The 19,375-nt window shown below is 44.3% G+C and overlaps 1 protein-coding gene across 10 annotated transcripts in view; it reads right to left on the bottom strand.

Annotated features, from left to right (window-relative positions):
• IQSEC1 (IQ motif and Sec7 domain ArfGEF 1) overlaps window positions 1-19,375 on the bottom strand; it is a 336,618-nt gene that overhangs the window by 57,646 nt on the left and 259,597 nt on the right. The window contains exon 1 of one of the 10 annotated variants that reach the window (XM_039384587.1): window positions 9,129-9,201. The exons of the other annotated variants lie outside the window; for them this stretch is intronic. Within the exon in view, the coding sequence (XP_039240521.1) occupies window positions 9,129-9,199 (71 nt within the window). The 5' untranslated portion in view covers window positions 9,200-9,201. Of the gene's footprint in view, window positions 1-9,128; window positions 9,202-19,375 lie in introns of those variants that run through there. 10 annotated transcript variants of the gene reach the window in all.

Here is a 19,375-nt window from a genome sequence, read left to right as displayed (position 1 = left end):
TCACCCAGCATCAATCATATTCCATCCTTCAAACTCTTTAAAAAATGGATATTATTAAAAGATTACTATGGTAGCAATTAGAGGCCTGTGGCTCAAATCAGCCCAGGTTTTGGAATTTTTAGAGAGGTTTTTTTATGGTCAGTTCTTCCTCTTGATGTGTCAGCATAGAACATACTAACATCAGAAAATGTCATGTATGCTTCAAAAAGATGCTTTAGCTTCTTACAGGAACTAAAGCTAACCATTTTTAGGTGTAACTGTGGTACCTGGTATGGATCATGTAACAAAATCAGTGAAGGTCTGCCCCCCACTGCAGACTTTGTCCTGTCCCCCCTCTGCAAACTCTTACACAATGGGATAAGCTTCACAAATCTGGGCAGTTTCTCAATGCAGCTGTGGTAGAATTTGACTTCAACTATCTATCATTTATTCAGATACACCATTCATCTGGAATCCTCTTATTTAGCATATATGCACTGCCTATGAACCATACTGAAGAGAGCAGGATATTAATACACATTCTCCTGTTTATCCCATGACGTGACCTTTATACAACGCTGATTTTAAAAAGGAAGATCTGGTTTCTGCAGCTGAGAAAAGCCTGGTTTGCCTGCACAGCTGAGGCACCATTTGATAGAACACAGGAATCCTTGGTGTCCCATACCAGCCATCCTATTTCACATCTCCTGGGGCTTCAGCTGTTGTGTCAAGCCCTCCAGAGGAAGGGGTGACACAGAAGGCACTGCTGAGAAATCAGCTTGCTGCCAACCACGTTCTGGAAGAGACTAAATCCTAGTTTCCTCTCCCTGGCCAGGTCTTGGTGGATAATACCCTTCTTTCCCCTCTTAAACCCCATATATCATATGAACATGAATCAGTTTAAAGATGCTCAATGAAATCCTGCTCACTTTCAGGATTGAAATTTCCTACATAGAAACTATGTTCTCATCTTAGATCAAATATAATTGATAAAACCTATCATTTGACTAATTTTAAGGTTTTGCCCCTTTACTATTTGAAAATATAAGAAGGAGAACAGAGAGCTAGGAACAAACTCTTGAGCAGGCCACCCTTAGAGTATGTCTGAGGGCCTGGGCAGAGCGAAATTAAGAATAATCATTAATCAAAGAGCATGCAGAGGGCCCATGCAGCAGAAATGGCAACAAAATCATCTTTCTGTACTGGACATTGTACCAGGGAAAGTCACAGATCACTACACAGTTGTACTCACTTAGGCCATATTTTAAGTTAAGTAGCAAATGAATGCTGTACAAAAAGACCTACTTTAAATGACCAAGGGATCTCATTTCAAGTGGTTAATAATATATTGTTATTATCTAATGAGCTGTGCTTTCAAACACTGTCACTGATGAACACGAGATACTTTGCTGTCTCTCTAAGATTTAAGAAACAGTTGGCTAAAATTCTCCCACTTTTAAAGTCAGAAAGGAAGGGATTATTCAACTTTTCGTGGTTGGTGGACTTCCCTCAAAGTTACAGACAAACCTCATAAATTTACACAACAATTTAACATACTTTAAAAGGCCAATCCAAAGGATGGACTGTTAAAAGTCTGATCAGAAAGCACCCTTAGTGATCTAACTGAACCTGAAAGTGCACAGAATATAAAAATAAACTGAGCAAACCCTGCATTTCGACTGCCAACTTCGTTGTGCCAAGGCTAAAAAAAACAAACCCCAAGGAAATGAAACCCTACCAGTTTTCTCTATGGGAAAACAATGGCATTTCGAAACAGGCATGGGAAACTCTCAGCAGGTAGGAAAGAAATGGATGAGAACATGGCATTTATTCCTGCTTCCAGCGAAGGGCAGGGGGTTGTTCCCATCCCAGGAGAACGGGAGCTGGCCTTGAGCACCGTGCACACACGGAGAGGTGGTGCAACTCACTGGAACAGAACCACTGCTCACCTCATAAAAGGGAGATTTTTATCCTCTGCAACACACCCAAGCGTACAGAACATGGTGTTTAAGGAAACAAAATGGAAAGAGACCTTTTGTTTGAAGTAGGAAGTTTAGTGGAGAAGACACTGTTGTAGATGTTGTGAGATTCAAGGCAATGTGCTCAAATACAGAAGATATTTGCAGACATAGAAAGATATTCTGTGTATTACTACACGGAAATCTTCACTCTTGCAGAAATGAGACCTCAAAAGATTGCTTATAACCTCTAAATCAACTAAAGAGCTGACAGATGCTTTTTCTCATTCACAAACTTCCTTCCTTCTACATTTCCTCTCCATTATGCTGAGTCCATGTATTTTACAGTTCTTTCTCTGCTAGAGAGGAATTAAGTGTAGGCTTTAAGTAGGATGTCTGACTCACTTCACTGATGACAATAAAAGAGTAACACAGGTAGCAACACCTGTCTTGGCAATGTTTTAGTGCACACACAGGGAAGGAGAGCACTTGCTAGGCTGTGCTGGAGCTTGGAGAGCTCCCCTTGGATGCAGCACACACTGCCCAGCATGGCCCTGTATCCCTGCCCCAGCACCAGGGACACTCTGCATCCCAGCACCAGGGACACTCTGCATCCCAGCACCAGGGACACTCTGCATCCCAGCACCAGGGACACTCTGCATCCCAGCACCAGGGACACTCTGCATCCCAGCACCAGGGACACTGCAGCCCTGCCCCAGCACCAGGGACACTCCATCCCTGCCCCAGCACCAGGGACACTGCAGCCCTGCCCCAAAAGCAGGGACACTGCAGCCCTGCCCCAGCACCAGGGACACTCTGCATCCCAGCACCAGGGACACTGCAGCCCTGCCCCAGCACCAGGGACACTCCAGCCCTGCCCCAGCACCAGGGACACTGCAGCCCTGCCCCAGCACCAGGGACACTGCAGCCCTGCCCCAGCACCAGGGACACTCCATCCCTGCCCCAGCACCAGGGACACTCCATCCCTGCCCCAGCACCAGGGACACTGCAGCCCTGCCCCAGCACCAGGGACACTCTGCATCCCAGCACCAGGGACATTCTGCACTGGCTCCTGCTGGTGCAGCTTGTCTTAGCTGGGGCTGCATGGGAGGCTCAGCAACCACAAAAGAACAGGAGGTCTAAAATACAGAACTCAGATAATCCTTAGTCTTTATGGGCTCTTTACCAAGACATAGTTCACAGATCTTTCTGCAGTGGAAAATGGTTTTTTAGGACAAGGGTAGAAGTGCAGTTCCCAAAAACAAGGCTCACCATTTTGTGAACTGAAAGTGAAATACAGGGAAAAGCCAGATTTTGAAAGTCTCAACCAAAGACAGTCAGAAATACTCTTGTGCAATATGCTACACTGTGGTAGGAAAACCTGAAATACTTTTCTTCTGGGCTAACCTAATCAAAAACATCTTAATCATATTTTAATAACAAAAGAGGAATCCAAGTTTGCCACATGTCACCATTTGGGACAATTTCCATTAAGTCCAGGTAATCCTCTGTTCTCTCCCAATTCACAAGGCATTAATGACTGGTATTAATAGGAAACCATTAGCTGGAAAGGATCATTCTTCCAAATCTAGAAGCATTAAAATCAGCCCCTTCTTGAAACCCGTTTCTACTAAATGCTCCACACCACTGGTATTTTCTAAACAAGATTCACAGAGTAAAATATAAGAAAAGAATATCTAAACAAAAATAATGAACTGTCTCTCTTTCAAGAACCTAAGAGCAGCTGATAATATTATCTAACATTCAACACCCTGTGAAATGTTAACTTTGAAGCACAAGCATCGCCCCAGACACCTCTAGAATGGAAATCCCACAGCTGTTCCACAGCATATTACAATAATGCAGAATCAAGTAAGAAATAAAAATAAAGATCATTTTTATTCCCTATTGAGAATGCAGAGTGATTGAGAGAAAAACTATTATTAGGCTGCAGCACAATCAATCAGAAAGTCAGGGTTTTATAGAGGCCTAAGAACCGATAGAGCCCAAGGAACTGCAGTTGGATCGGGAACACTGCTGTCCCTGTCATTTGAAGGATGACTTCCTCAGCACAACCCCCCAGGCAATGAGGGAAACCCTGGCTTTGGTATTATCTTTAAAGGCAGGAGGATTTCCAACTAAATCATCCATTCCTTCCCGCAGATTTACCCCTGGAGTTCTGTGAAACACTGCCATGGTCTATCCCAACCTGAGCCACGAGAACTGAAAGGCTCTCCCCTGGAATCATCACAGCTGTAGCTCCTCTCCAACACTGAACCCAAGTGAAATCCAGCGCAGGGTACAGCTGGCTGAGCTCCAGTGCCCACAGCCACTGCTGGATCTCACTCTCCGTGGGATCGGAGACTGAGGTTGGTCCATTCTGCCATAAAGGTGGAGAGTGAACATTAAATTAAAGACAAATTGTGAACTCTCCTGCAGTGCAGAGTCAGGACTGGCTGTAAATGTGCCCTGCAACAGAAAATCCACCAGGTTTGCATCCTTGTTTTCTTTACCCTGTGTAAAGATGGCTGCAAAGGTCATGTATGGATCAACACAGAAGGAAGTCAGTTTTCTTTCTCTCTGTTCTTACCAAAACATTTAAACTCACGACACATCCATCCTTGTTAACGTGACGAATTTTAGGGGCGACTTAACAATGCAAGTACCCCTCAAAACAAGCTTGGGAATCTTTTTCCATTGCCCTGCCCTGTATTGTAGCCACCAACGTAAAAAAGCCAAATCATAACTGCTGCATTTTGTTTGTGCTTGCACAGCATAAGGCAACGGGGAATTGGGTCCTTTGTTTCTAAGCACAAGTTTAACTTGGATGACACTGAACTACTGGAAGAATCTGATTAACAGATATAATACATCAATTTCCTGTATTGAAGGCTATCAAAGCCATCATTCTAATTTTCTGCTTCTCTCACAGAGACAAAAGGGTTTGATTTTTTTTTTATCATACTAAAGCTTGGCTTTTTTCCTTTATTTTTATTAAAGACATCTCTGCAATAATTTCATGAAAATGATTCTGGTCTTTTGTCTATTGTAAGGAAGCAAAAGGATTTATTTAGCTAAATTTGCAGTCCCCTTTAATGTAATACTAGGGCTTTGTGCTACAGTGGATTAAAGCAGCATCTGTTCTTCTCTGGAAACCTGGAGTGGAATCACAGCAGTGCAGTGAAGTTGCCATCTCTGTCTGTACCCTAAGTAGAATTGTCCCTCCTCTAAATAAAATTCAAATGGATTCCTGAAGGACACAAGAAGGACTGTGTAAGTAAAATATTTTTGATTAATAAGTCTTGCTAAAAAAGCCCATGATCAGTAACTGTTTTTGCATAACAAAAATGTGTGACTTTAGCAAAATCTATATTTACATAATTTTTGACATAAAATTACAATATACAAGATGCTAAAAGTGAACTTCCAAACACAGAGCCTGATCCTGCTCTTGTAACTACACAGTCCTCCAAGGCAACAGAAATAAAGCAGCAAACTCAGGAATATGACTTTGGCTCATACTCTGTTTAAGCACAAATGACACCGAAACAAAGCATGGTTAACAAAAAGTGCACCAATACTCTTTCTCCCCTAACTCATGATCCAGCTCTTCGTAATTCCAGCTGTTCTGTGGATCAGGCAATGCCTGAGTTAAGGGCACATCCTCATATATTTAATGTCACAAACAGAGCAATCAGGGCTCCGTCTTGATTACAGTTTCTGAGGTCTCCTGCAGTTCTGTTATTAAATAAACATACAAAGAAATAATTGATTGACAGCTGGTGTGATTAAAATATGCCTGGCTCTAAAATTAATGATAAAATTACCATCAGGTCTGACAGAGAAAGAATGAAGGAAATGCTGAAAGAGCATAAAAATTTCATCCTGAAAGTCCTTTATGAATTATCCGTGCAAACCCCTGCACTGAAAAGGTACAACAACCCAGCTAGTCTACATCCATGTCTCATACTGCTCAAAGGAACACAGTGGGGTTTCTTCTCCTCGGACTTTGGTCTATTTTTTAATTTTTTTAAAAAAATACAATATTCAAAAATACAGTCCCTTGAACCCTCCTTTGCACCTGTCAGAATCACACAGAAACTGGGAGCCTCATGGATTTACAACCAAGAGGGGGCATCAGTTGGGATGCTGAAATTCTGTGAAGGCCTAGTGGATAATTTCCGAACCATCTTTATGGCATTAATATTTCCAGAATGCCCTGACAGCAGGCTAAACCCCATTCTACCCACTGAGAGTCACACAGCTGAGCCTACTAAGTTAAGACAATGTACTGTCTTGAATTTCAATTGGAATATCACACAGCAGGGAAAAGAACACTTGGAAAGCAATACCTCACTCTTGTTTCCCAATGTTCTGCTAGAGACCCCTGAAATCTGAGTGTCAGTGGTGTTAAACACCAAGAAACACAACTGAACCATGGGAGCTGTTAAACACCCACAGGTAACAGGGTGACACCCTGCATCACCACCAGAGCAGTGACTGCTTTCAGGCCAGTTTTTATAACTCACAGCTGAGCCTTATCGGTGTCCGGGGCAAGTACAGTCTGAGGCATCATTCCAGTAATCACCTAAGTGCTCTAATCAGCTACACCATTAGGAGACCTTCCTCTTCAGAGGGTCTGATCCTCCAATTGCCATCTTTATACTTCACAGAAAACATGACCAGCATAAAGATGAACTGTTGTTCCACAGCAGTTGTTCCACCCGAAGTCCTTGCACCTACTCTCGAGACCCTCATGGGCACGAAACAATCCCAGCCTCCAAGTGCTGGCAGAGCATTTTCATGAAGACCCAACACTTGGAGGAATACTTTCTATATCCATACAAATAGAAACACGATTCTCTTGAAAGAATTTTCATTTTGCAAACATGAAGTGGTCACAGGGTGAGAAAAAAACCCTGGAAGGCCACGAGGCTGTCTATCCTAGGAAATCACTTCCCAGTTCTCCAGAGGAGCACCCTGAGAACCGCTGGTGAAGACACCTTCTCCAGCAGAGAAGGTCTGCTTGCCCTGCAAGGATCAGCAACCTTCCAATACAAGTCTGTAACAGGAACAACAAATCAGAGTTACTGTTCAACTTGGTATTTGCCCTTTCCAGTGAAAAACTGAATCCCTGGGTTTTCTTACCTGAAAGTTGCCAATTATTCAATGAATCTGAACTGCAAGTTGTTTATTAACTGCCCCAGTCTTCCTAAGGGGCAAAGAAATAACTGAATGCTGTTCATACACTGAGCATGATTGACACTGCTTAGCTCCAGATCTTGTATTACAGGTAGGGTATTTGATGATAAGGAATCATTTCAGATTAGTACAAATAGGAAAAAAAATGGATGATGGCTGACTTCACACATGAAACCCCAACACTGAGCCTCTCTTTAACCAAAAGAAAAAACACAGCTGACTCCCATAAACTACTCTCAATATCTGCAATTTAAGGAACTAGAACAGGACACCACAACAAAAGCAAATGTGGTACAAAACCAGAAGGAAAAGGGAAAATGGGTCATTTTACTCAGCACAGCTGAAGTTCCCCCAAAGCACTAGATAGATGTAATGAATTCTGTGTTTATATGAAGGGTATCTGCCACAAGAATAGACATGGTTAAATACAACATCCAAACTAAGTACTCAGCAATTCCTCTTTTAGCACGTCAGGCAGAATAATCAAGTTTAACTGAAAGGAAGTGCACAGCAATGTGTGAATAGAGGAAAAAAGTCTGAAACAATGATGAATAGCAGAATGTAACTGTGTAACAGGCAAATCTGTCACTACAGTAACAGTTATGAATTATGTTTTGTAGCAAGCCATGCAAAGGTAACATCACTTATGCAAACATTGCCAACTCCACACAGGAAACCTACACTAATCTTTTCCTTAAGGGTAAAAATGGGCTAAGGGATCATTAAATGTGTGACTAAACTGTACTATGAAACCCTTTTCTTTATCAAAAAACGTTTTTCCTTTCTTCTCTAGGAAAGAAACTGCTGCATTCATATGTAGTTACACTGAATCCAGTCACTTCCTCCTTTTATGTTTCTCCACACATGCCCACACCCAATTTAAGATGTTTTCTATCTTTAGTTTCAAGTTAAATATTCCTTTAAGAGTCAAACAGCTCAGTATTTCACTGAATTATTCGGTGGGATAAACTTTCACCATGCATCGGAGATAAATTTATTTTGCAAGTGCACTTGCCAGCATAACTATTTTAGTCTGTCATAAATCCACACACAGCACCACACCAGAAAAACTAGTTTGTGCATCGAGTTTTCAGGCGGCTCACGGAACAGAGTTCTGTGTTTCTGCACTTTTGACACACATTATTTTGGTAGTTAACAACATCATAACAACAGAGACTGTGTGTGTTAACACGACAAATCCCACTGCCTGTTTCTCTTGCGTCAGTTATTCAAGTATCAGTACTTTAAAGGCCTTTGAATTGAAGGTTTTCTTTTCTTTTCTGGCTGAGGGCACGAGTAGCAAATGATGGTTTCCCCAGGCGGTCCCGCTGAGCGTAACTCGCCGTCCCATGAGAGCAGGCCAAGGGCAGGTCTCTGCTGTCCCGGACAGGGGAACAGCCTGTCCCGGGCTCTGCAGCACAATTCCCACCAGGTTGACACCAGTCATGTGATTCCCTGCCCTGTCCCAAACTCGCCCGAACGCCGTGTTTACACACCGGTGTGTGAGGGCCCCGCACGCCGCTGGGCTCAGCCCTGCCCGGCAGCTCCCGAGGGACTCGCGGCTCTGCCTGACACCCCTCGGGCACCACAGCGGCGGGGCCGCCTCGGACACCGCGGATAAACCACCGCGACTGAAACCCGCGTCCCTACGAACCCACACGGCGCTGCCGCCCGACCCCCGCCCGACCCAGGGCACGGGGGTGACCGCAGGGACAAGGGGATGACCGCAGGGACAAGGGGATGACCGCAGGGACAAGGGGGTGACCGCAGGGACAAGGGGGTGACCGCAGGGACAAGGGGGTGACCCCAGGGATAAAGGGGGTTCCCCCAGGGACAAAAGGGGTGACCCCAGGGATAAAGGGGGTTCCCCCAGGGACAAAGTGGGTGCCCCCACTGCCAGCCCTCGGCGCTGCCCCCCCAGCCCGTCCCGCCCGGCCGGCGCGGAGCCCTTTGTGTGCCGGGGCCCCCCCGCCGCCCGGCAGCGCTCACCCGCTGTCCAGCTCCAGCTCCAGCTCCAGCAGCGACTGGGTCCGCTCGGAGCTGCAGTGCAGGCACCACATGGCCGGTCCGATGCCGGAGAGCCGGGGCCCGGCACCGCCGCCCGCCCCGCCCCGCTCCCGCACACGGGCACGGCGGGGACAGCGCACGCGTCGGGGGCGGGATTCCCGGGAAAAGCGCGGCTCCGAGGGCTTCCCCCCGGGGCAGCCGCGCCTGGGGGCCCCCACAACCAAGCAGCAACACCCTCTCTTAGGCTCCGTATGAATAATATCCTGTAATAACACCAGAGAGCCGCGCCGGCTGATCTCTGTAGTTTGGGGGAGCTCCGAAGTTTAGTGAGAAACTAAAGATGTTGCTGAAATCCGGTACAAGAGCGAGCATAGTGAAAGGCCCAGCTGTGCCCTCGTGGTGTGTGTAAAACGTACCTCTTATTTAGAGTACATACCATCATAAAAAGAATCTAAGCGACTTTGCTTAAACCCCGTTAAACTTCTGGCCCGAGCATGTGTTTTACAGTTTCCTAAGGAGGTGTTAGGCATGGATTCCAATAAGCCCGGGTTTAATTACCTTTCAGTGAAACTCAAATACGCTAAGGAAGGACACACCTACACAGACTGTTTTTAATGTCACTGCAAGTCTCTAACCAGAGACTATTTATACTGCAATGCCTGCTTTCAACACCTAGTGGTTATCCAGACAGTCTCTTCCCTTCAGAAGGTCTGGGATCGACAATTTTTCTGGTCCTGACTCAACGCACTCCCGCATGAAGCTTCATCTCCACTTGTAAACAGAGACAAATCCAAAGCAGACACAAGCAGTTCCCGAAAGTCAACTGCTCCTTTGGAAGCCAGTTTCCATTTAGGAACCAAGTGCAGACAGTTTTAGCGTGGGCTGTGAAGGAGGAGACATACTGGAAAGGGCGGCTGAGGAGCTCTGACCTCAAAAGCAGTCACAGAATTTTTTGAAGAATGTGCTTTTCTGAAGCCACTTCAAACACAGTCTTCCTTCGACAGATATGATCATGCTAGATCAGCAAATAACCAAGCAATGCTAACACAAATAACCAAGCAGTGCTAACACATCCCATTCCAAACACCATGTGGATAATTGTTACATACAGCTTTCCCCCCATCAATGTCAAGCGTCCAGAATTCTCAATTTAGTTTTGCCATTCTGCTACAGAACTGTTAAATCACTTCTTGCTTTAATAACTCTTTAAAGTAGAGGTTAAGCACCAAAATCATCTACATATTTAAGACCTTGCATGTATTCCAACGGGGGAATTAAATACAGAAAAGCAAATTCTTGCTGCACTATGCAGACAACATTGTGGTTTCCGAATCGAGGCAGATGCAATTACTTTTGGAGGGACTTTTTGTTTAAGTTTCAACATTCCAAAACCATCTTCGTTGAACCATGATCCATACTGCATAACCCAGTTTTCCTCAGGTAACAATAACCATAATCCATACTGCATAATCCATCCTCTCTCGGGTGCTTATTTATCATAGACCTTGACTTTTTAGGACAACCTTCTGGTGGCACATGGATACATTTCTTTGCCATCCTGACGACATCTGTGCTGAACATACAGAGCTGATGTTTCAGGTTCTATAAGACAGAGCAGAAGAGGCTCTGCTAACAACACTGAGCCAACGTGGGCTTCTATTCCACTTTATTTATCTGCACTTTGGGTAGACAACTTTGGCAGAACCAACAGGAAGTACACACTCTGTTGTCCTCCCACTGCTATTCTGACATCTAACTAGCAATAAAGTTGCCACTAAGATATTATAGAAATATGTAGCACAGGGAAAGGAGGTAGAAAACTAATTTTCCATGTCCTGGTATCCTTATTCCAGGCAATTTCTTGGAGCACAACTAACAGCCCACCACCAAGTTATCTTTGAGCCATTAAAACACAACAAACTTGACTTAAGCAAACATGAAGGAACTGGGAAATCCTGTGCAAGAGGAAGTGAACACAGATTTCAAACCATGAACTTATGCTCACCAGATCAACCCAGAAGTTTGAGGAAATAATTCTGAAGGAAGCAGTGGCTGACCTTGGGAAGAGCTGGTTGTGCCCACTCGCTGTAGTTGCTGCTTCATTCACTTTGGGCCGCTGTAGTTTTCAGTCAGGTGCCCAGCAAATGGCACTGCCAAACTTACAAAGGCTGCTCCAGCTTCGTTACCATTCTCATGTTTAACAATGTCTCAGCAGTGAATATATGCTTAGGCTGTTCGACCTTCTTTGCTAAAGCTAACCCTGTTTTATTTCTAATACAGAAACATAATTAAACCTTAGATTAAGCACAACACTGAAATTTTGGTTTATCCAGTGATTTACATAAATCACTGCTATTTAATGTGTTAATGGCTAAAACAAAGTTTATAAACCCCCAGAGTGCAACAAACTCAATTTGTAATTATGAGCATGCAGCAATTTGTACAACATGCCATCTAAATCTACAGTAATTATGACCCTGCTTAAAGGGTAATTCCCAACTTAATCACATTTAATACACCATTATTTCCAAGATCTAAAAGGCTGAAATGGGCATTTATCTTGCATTTTGCTTGAGTAAAAGCAAAGGGTTACAAAGAGAAAAAAACAGAAGGAACTACCAGAGAGTAGTTTTCTTCCTGCAGAGTATAAATACAGCCACGCAGCATTGTACAATAAAATGCATTCACAGGTCAAAATACATGTTCTTCCTCTCACAGTAGGACTTGGGGGGATATTAATCCAATTCATCCACTGAAAAGAATATGCTAACCCATATGGATCCTTCACCTTCTCCCTCCCATGGTGAATTCTCTGCTTCTCATGCTTACCTGTACGCCTCATGTAAACCAAGTGTTCCTTAAAAAAGATCAGGAGGTATCAGTTTCAAGGATGTACAGCACGATGCCCGTTCACCATATCCTCTTTTGGTGCACAATGAGACTTATCAATGAACAGTAATTGATTCTCTGACTGTATAAAACATCATAATGTTCCCATGTGACCTGGAATTACATAGGAATTCTCAAATATGCCAGGTAATTCTTCAAAAGCTGACACGCTGCTGTACTTATCCCAGTTTTGTGTCCCCCCTAAAGTGCATTTCTTATCTTCTCTCATACACATTTCTGCATTTCCTATGACTGTGTACTTGTTCATTTAATTTTTAAATGCCAATACACAAAAATCAGCATAAAACAATAGCTCCAACTTCAGTTTGGCTTTTAAACTGAACTTATAAAGCCTTTAAACAAACACATCTGGGAAAAGGCTTTATGTTGTTGGTTGCTATGGAGTAGGCAAAACAATGAATCTTTGTAGTCTTTTTGCTCTCCTAAGAACAGACCCAAAGCCTATTTAAGGCAAAGGAAATCTTCACTGACTTCAATGGTTTGGAGACTCAAAGTGGTGCTTTGCAACTGTCTGTCTCAAAGCCCCCCGCTCTTACAAAGCATAAACCAGCATTACTGCTGTGAGAAGGATGGGAATAGTGAAGCACAAAGAGTATAAACCAGAGCAGAGGAAAAACAGAATAACTTCTCACAGTCACCTTGCAGATTAGTGGGAGAACTAAAAATAGAACAGATCTCTCTACGTGTTCTGCTTCTTTATCCCCTCCCATAAAACAAGATGCTTTGCTCTGGAGAGGGAGAAAAGATCCGTGTCTGTTGTTGGCCTCTCAAAAGAAACCTCATCTGTGAAAGGCTTTGCTCTGCAGTGAAGTCCCTCCCTATCCCTGGCTACAAGATTTGGATAAGAGCAATGATTTTGGAACAAAAAAGGAAATTCCACATAATACCAGGTTTTCAAAATGCTAAGATACACTGATTTATCCAGGGTGGGAGCATGCAAACCAGGCAACCCTGCAAACTACAGCAAGTTGTGAAGCACATGTACAAAATCTCAGCAACGACAGAAACAATTCCTAAAGAGGCTCAGCTTGCAGTCAAACCATTAGACCAGAGCCAGGATTCCTGACTCAAAACTCCCTGCTGTCACTACTCTGACCTGGTTTTGTCCCTCAGGGTCAGTAGTTGATCCTACGAAGGCTCCCGTGTGTGAGGAGCTATTGTGAAGTGTATCAGTGGTGTGCTGTAACGCTGCCTGGCCACTTACATCCCCAGGAACAGCACTGGGAAAAGTTACATTAGGCAGAGCTTTGTAGAACAGGATTTAGGTGTCTCTCTCAGAGAGCTCAGAAATGCTGGTCACGCTGCTCCTGAGCTGATGTGTTCATCCTCTGCTCCCCACAGTGCAGCTCACAGCGAGACACAGTTTTGCTTTTCCACAAAATTAATCAGTTGCCAGAAAACCACATTTCATTATAATACTATCAAGATATTTAAAATTTCTCTTGGTAGATCCACAGGCACGTGGAATATTTTTTTTTTTCGTGCAAATGTAACCTCCCTTTGAAGAGAATTTAGCAGAGGGCTTTCAGCAGTTGCTGATGTTGCCCTGACGGAGCCCGGCAGTGAAACGATACCTGAGGAGCAGACGCCGCGAGCCAGGTCAGTCAGCACTGAGCCGTGGGGCTTCAAGAGAAAACACCTTCTTCTCACAAATCCATGGACAGAAGGATAGTGGATGCTTGGAAATCCCCCAGAGGCAGTACAGAGGCTGACAAGAAGCCAGAGAGCCCCTTAGAAAGAAATTAATCTGTAAGCCCAGAAGGCCACTCTGTTCACCAGAAATCACAGATCGAGTGAGAGGAAAAGGAAAAGGGAAATCTCTAATCTGCATTCTCAGGGCAATAAAGGCAGGACTCTGGACCAGAAATACAACGTGACTGTAATTACAGCTCTGCTGATACCATTATACATATAAAAGTCTTTTGTCTCTTCAGAGTGAAATATGTACAAGACCAGAGGTGGGATTCCTGACTCTCAATTCCCTGCTGTCCTCCTTCATTTCAAAATTCCCTCCTGGCTCCCTCGTTTTTCTCACTTGGAGTGCCACCTTCCCCGATGAATCCAGAGTTCCCACAGCTTAGGACACACCTAAAGCGTTTGCAACCCCAAGTCACTGAGTTCCAGGGCTTCTCTGGCTGTGCATTTGGGGCCACTACTGAGAAAGGGTGGTGGGCACCAAGCTCATGAGGGTCAAGACAGAGAAACTGAGGATGTAAGGAATGTCTCCTGGTGCTCTAAAACAACAGACCTCACAGAGGGGAAGCTGAAATCATGAGCTCCCCCTTCCAGACTTACTTAGTCATAATAAAAGACCAAAAAAGCAGTTGTCACTGAATAAAATATCTTTCGACAAAGCTGAACAGAAGACACACATTGAGATGCCACAGGTAGTGCAGGGAGGTAATACACAGTATGTAATGCTTTTCAACACCCCATGTAAACCAACAAAACCCAAACCATCCCTTAAAAATATGCTACACCAGAAGGTCCCCCACAGCCTTCTCTTTTTTTCCTACTTTCATTTCATGGCAGTAATAGTGTGCTGTCTGCAAAAAGCATTTCTTTGGGATTAATGGCAGCTGAGATTAACAATGCTTAGTTGTGCTTCATGTCATCAACATCTCAAAGCTCTCGATCCCCAAGAAAAGCACAGTTATGTTTACTTGGTATTTAATGTTTTGGGGTTTTTTTCCCCTGTTTGCACAATTCATATATTTAGTAAGATGTCTGAGCTTCTGTGTGCACAGTGGGTTTTGTGCACACACTAATGCCAAGTAGAAAAGCACATGACTGGTTTTAACATTTTTTAGTAATATTTTCTGATTCTGAAAAATACAGAATTGTGTTTCTTTGGAGAAATGTGTGAAAAGAATTACAAATCCCATAAATAGTGTCTGAAAGCTTGTGAAAGTAATTACTAGTCAGTCTTAAAGTAAATATTGGAATGTTGCTACTTTCTATTCTGCACAGAACTGCCTTCCCCCCAGCACTTGTGACATCTGGCTCAGTATAATGCCCTATACTGAGAAATCACATGTGCAGTGCCTGCCATGGAGAAGTACATATTTTCCATGACTTGCCTTTCTGCAAGCAGCATTTGAAACCCAGGAATTTTTCTACTTGAAGCTCAGATTGCATTACAGTTGCTTATTTTGATAGCAACCACTAAGTTTAAACTGCTAGTAAAATGGCAAGCATCACTGAAATTCCCATATATAAATAATAATTAAAAAATGGACCAAAATCCAATTTTAAGGTAAAGAAATCACTTTTTCACTAACTGCACAGTTAAACACATGGGTAAGAACAAGGTTGTAAGGAAGGTCTTATTATTTACCTAATAAAGTTAGACTTAAGGGCATTTAATGAAAATATTTTCATGGCTTCTGTCTTAGTGCATGGCTGTGCAATGTAACAATTTTTAATTCAGTATTTATGAATTAAAGTATTTCTTTACGTTCCCATACAATGGGAATGTATTTATTTCCATTCCCTTTTTGTCAAATCCACCGGCACGGAGACACACGGTGTGATTTGGATAAAAGACTTGATTCAAACGCAGACACTGACAGAGGTGACGCTTCTTTTTGGCAGCTGCACCTCCTCAGGCTGATCCTGTGCCAGCACTAGTGCCCCATTCCACACAATTCATGAAGGCCTTCTGCTCACAGAGTGCAAAGGTGATCACCAAGGGAAAACAAACCAACAAACCCCCGTTCCCAGCAGTGATCACGATGCAAAAGGAGTTCATAGAATCACAGAATCATAGAATCACAGAATCACAGAATCACAGAATCAGCTGGGTTGGAAGGGACCTCCGAGATCATCAAGTCCAACCCTTGATCCAACCCCGCCGTGGTTCCCAGCCCATGGCACTGATGCCACATCCAGTCTGTCCTTAAACACCTCCAGGGACGGAGAATGCACCCCTTCCCTGGGCAGCCCATTCCAATGCCTGATTACCCTCTCTGGAAAGAAATTCTTTCTAATATCCAACCTAAAACCTCCCCTGGCACAGCTTAAGACCCAGCCCTCTTCTCTTACTGACAGTTGCCTGGGAAAAGAGACCAACCCCCATCTGGCTCCCCCCTCCTGTCAGGGAGTTGCAGAGAGTGAGGAGGTCTCCCCTGAGCCTCCTCTTCTCCAGGCTGAGCCCCCCCAGCTCCCTCAGCCTCTCCTCATAGGACTTGTGCTCCAGTCCCTTCCCCAGCCTTGTTGCTCTTCTCTGGACCTGCTCCAGCACCTCAATATCCTTCCTGAGCTGAGGGGCCCAGAACTGGACACAGTATTCGAGGAGTGGCCTCACCAGCGCTGAGTCCAGGGGAAGGATCACTTCCCTGGACCTGTTGGCCACACTGTTCCTGATCCAGGCCAGGATGCCATTGGCCTTCTTGCCCACCTGGGCACACTGCTGGCTCATGTTCAGCCTCCTGTTATGTACTAAGGTCACCCTACAGACACCTAACCCAGGGAACAGCTGCAGCACTGACACACCATTGTGTGCTAACCAAGGCTGAGCCTCACTAATTGACTTAAGGCCACGAACCAGACTCAGGAACTATAAAAACTCCATCCTGCCTAAATTATGCAACAAATATTGACTTTTTCCATGGTGATCTTTATAATGGTGTTTTGAGTCAGATGTAAACAAAAACAGGAGAGGAAGCAATACCAACACACCTCAGAGAAATGCCCTGAGGCATTTCTTCCACCGACTCTTCTTCCACCGACACAGAATGAAGAGTGGGGGGAAAAAAGGTGTGTTTTTGCTCCGCAGTTTCGTGCCTGGAGCCTGGAGGGCTGCACAGTGTACTTCAGTACTTCACTTCCTCCATGGAATGTGAGGAACTCCCAGAAGAAAGGCTGGGCTGCCCGGGCTATTTTCACAGGGAGACAGGACACCTCTGCCTGCCCTCTGAGTGCAAACGTGCCCATCCTGCCTGGGCAGGGCAGAGCTGAGACAGGGCACTCCAGTCTGTGCCACTGTCCCACTGACAGTTCCAGATCACACACCTGAAAATGCAGCTGCTGCACAAGTCTCTCTAAACCTGAAGAAACAGGCAAGGTGTAAAAGGGCAGGATAACATTACACTGCCTTTCTAGGCATTGTTAAACCAGAGGGATGAAGTGATTAGAAAACACCAAATCTAAATGACAGCGCTGCCTTTTGCATGCAGTGCATCTGGGATTTGGAGGCAGGTTATTTATTACTACAGAGTGATAAATTCAAGCCTAAGGAGATTGAAATATTTGTGGTTTGTGGCCAGTTATGCTGAGCACGCCAGCACAGAACGCAGAGATGGGGCTGTTGAGTACAGATGGCAGCACATCTTCACATCACCTTCTTCACAACACTCACCTACACAGGGATGGCAAGGGGAAAAAGGGCCAGGAGAACTCCTCTTTGAAACTCTTCCATGCAGAAAACTAATGTGCTGACATGTTAAATGAAAGAAGAAAAGCATGTCCCCACTGTTAGATCCGCAGAGAACACCCGGAGAGCAGCCCCTGTGACACAGACCTCCACCGAAAAGGCTTCTCTGAGATCTGCCTTAAACCTCTACAAGGCACCATCAGCAAAATAGCAACAGAGGAAACAATTTGCACATGACTGTGCACAGTACGTATTTGTTAGAGACGAACAGGATATATTTTGTTTCCTTTGGGAAAGGCAGAACTCCCGAATTTTATGCCATGTACAAAGGTTATATTTTGGCACAACTGCACACTGAATAAAGAGAGTGTGAAGACACCAAGGTGCTAAGTTTTTGTCTTTTAAAATTACTACTTACTGCGGAGTCCTTGTTTTGAATTTAGATAAAACAGAAAACCAAATTATGTCCCCCCTGTCCTCTTGCCAAGGGAAAACCAGAGGGGTTTCACTGAATGGCACACACTGCTGAGCGCTGGGCAGGGCAGCCTGACACAGCCCAGCCTCCTCTGAGCAGCCCTCTGAAGGAAAATTTCCACACAACCAACCACCACCTGCCCCACGAGGTGAGTAGCAAGGCACCTATACCATAAACCACAGCATATTTTAATTCACTGCCTTCAAAAGGTAAAAATGGCAAAAGAAATCACATTTCTATCACCCCAAACAAAAAGGTTAATTTGCAGTAAACTACAGCACTGAAAGCACTTTTAGCTTTTGACTGACCTTTTGTCCTGTCTCAGAAACATTTAATAAATTAAGTCTCATCTAAATCTTAGACTAAATTAAGTCTCATCTAAATCTTAGATAATAAGAAAATTAAAATCCATTATGCTAATTAATTACATGGTACAGTTAAGGGTAGGTACCCTTTCAAATGCAAACAGTTAATTTGCAACTAGAACCACCCCAGGTATCTTAGGACAAGCTGCTAACCAGTTGGATATTAAGAATGGGAGGGAATTTGAAATGTGAATTCATTTGCTTTACCACCATAATATGTTCTTTTCCACCTCCTGTCTAGGAGCCCATGCTACAAACTGCAGTATCTTGGCAAATAAAATTACCTTGAGGTGATAAAAGAATGCACTGTAAATGGGTGATCTTTGGCCCCCACCATAACATTCCTCAGTGAATCAGTTTATATCAGTGTTACTTATCTTCATCCACATGCAGGAAACATACTCTGGACTCAAAGGGAATCCAGTCTCTTCTCCTCCTCAGCCCAACACACACAGGACTGCAAGAGCACTGGCAATTTAATCGATTTGTATTCTTTATGTTATCTGACCAGAGAGGTTTCCTCCTTCTCTAGGGTAGAATTTATCCTCGTGTGCTCAGAGCTCTGCTTGTCGGGAAGCCAGAAAACTAAATTACAAGAAACACTTTATTTTGTTGATGGGCTTGCCCAGGGGTGGCTGAGGGCAGAGCATGGCCAGTTCCTGGTATCAGCTCCCACCGAGTGGGTGGTGGGGAAGAGGGATGCAGTTCCAGGCACTGTTATTCCGTGGAAACCACACCGGAAAGCTCTGGGTCTGATGAGCCTGACAGGTACTGACAGTGGAGCTGAAGATGGAGTAGGCTATTTCATAGAGGGGGAGCCATCTAGAATCCTCAGAAGGTTTCTAGGATGAACAATATTTTATGGACTGCAGATCTGAACTCCTAAATCGAAGTTAAAGCCAAGCTTAAGGAGCAGAACTCGCTACGGAAACCACAGCGGGTGACACCAAAGAGGTGGCACAACCCAACACTTGGTCACCAAAGCTCTTCTCAGATACTGCAGACATTTTGTTCCTGAACAACCCCAAGGAAAAATCCTACTCTTAGTGGAAACCTGAGAGTGAGATGTGGCCTATGTGCAAAATAGCCCGACTCCTCCTGATTG

Source organism: Pipra filicauda, unplaced genomic scaffold, assembly GCF_003945595.2.
Source record: "Pipra filicauda isolate LSUMZ 115617 unplaced genomic scaffold, ASM394559v2 scaffold360_size730234_pilon, whole genome shotgun sequence".
Taxonomy (NCBI): domain Eukaryota; kingdom Metazoa; phylum Chordata; class Aves; order Passeriformes; family Pipridae; genus Pipra; species Pipra filicauda.
This window is presented reverse-complemented; position numbering and strand designations above follow the sequence as displayed.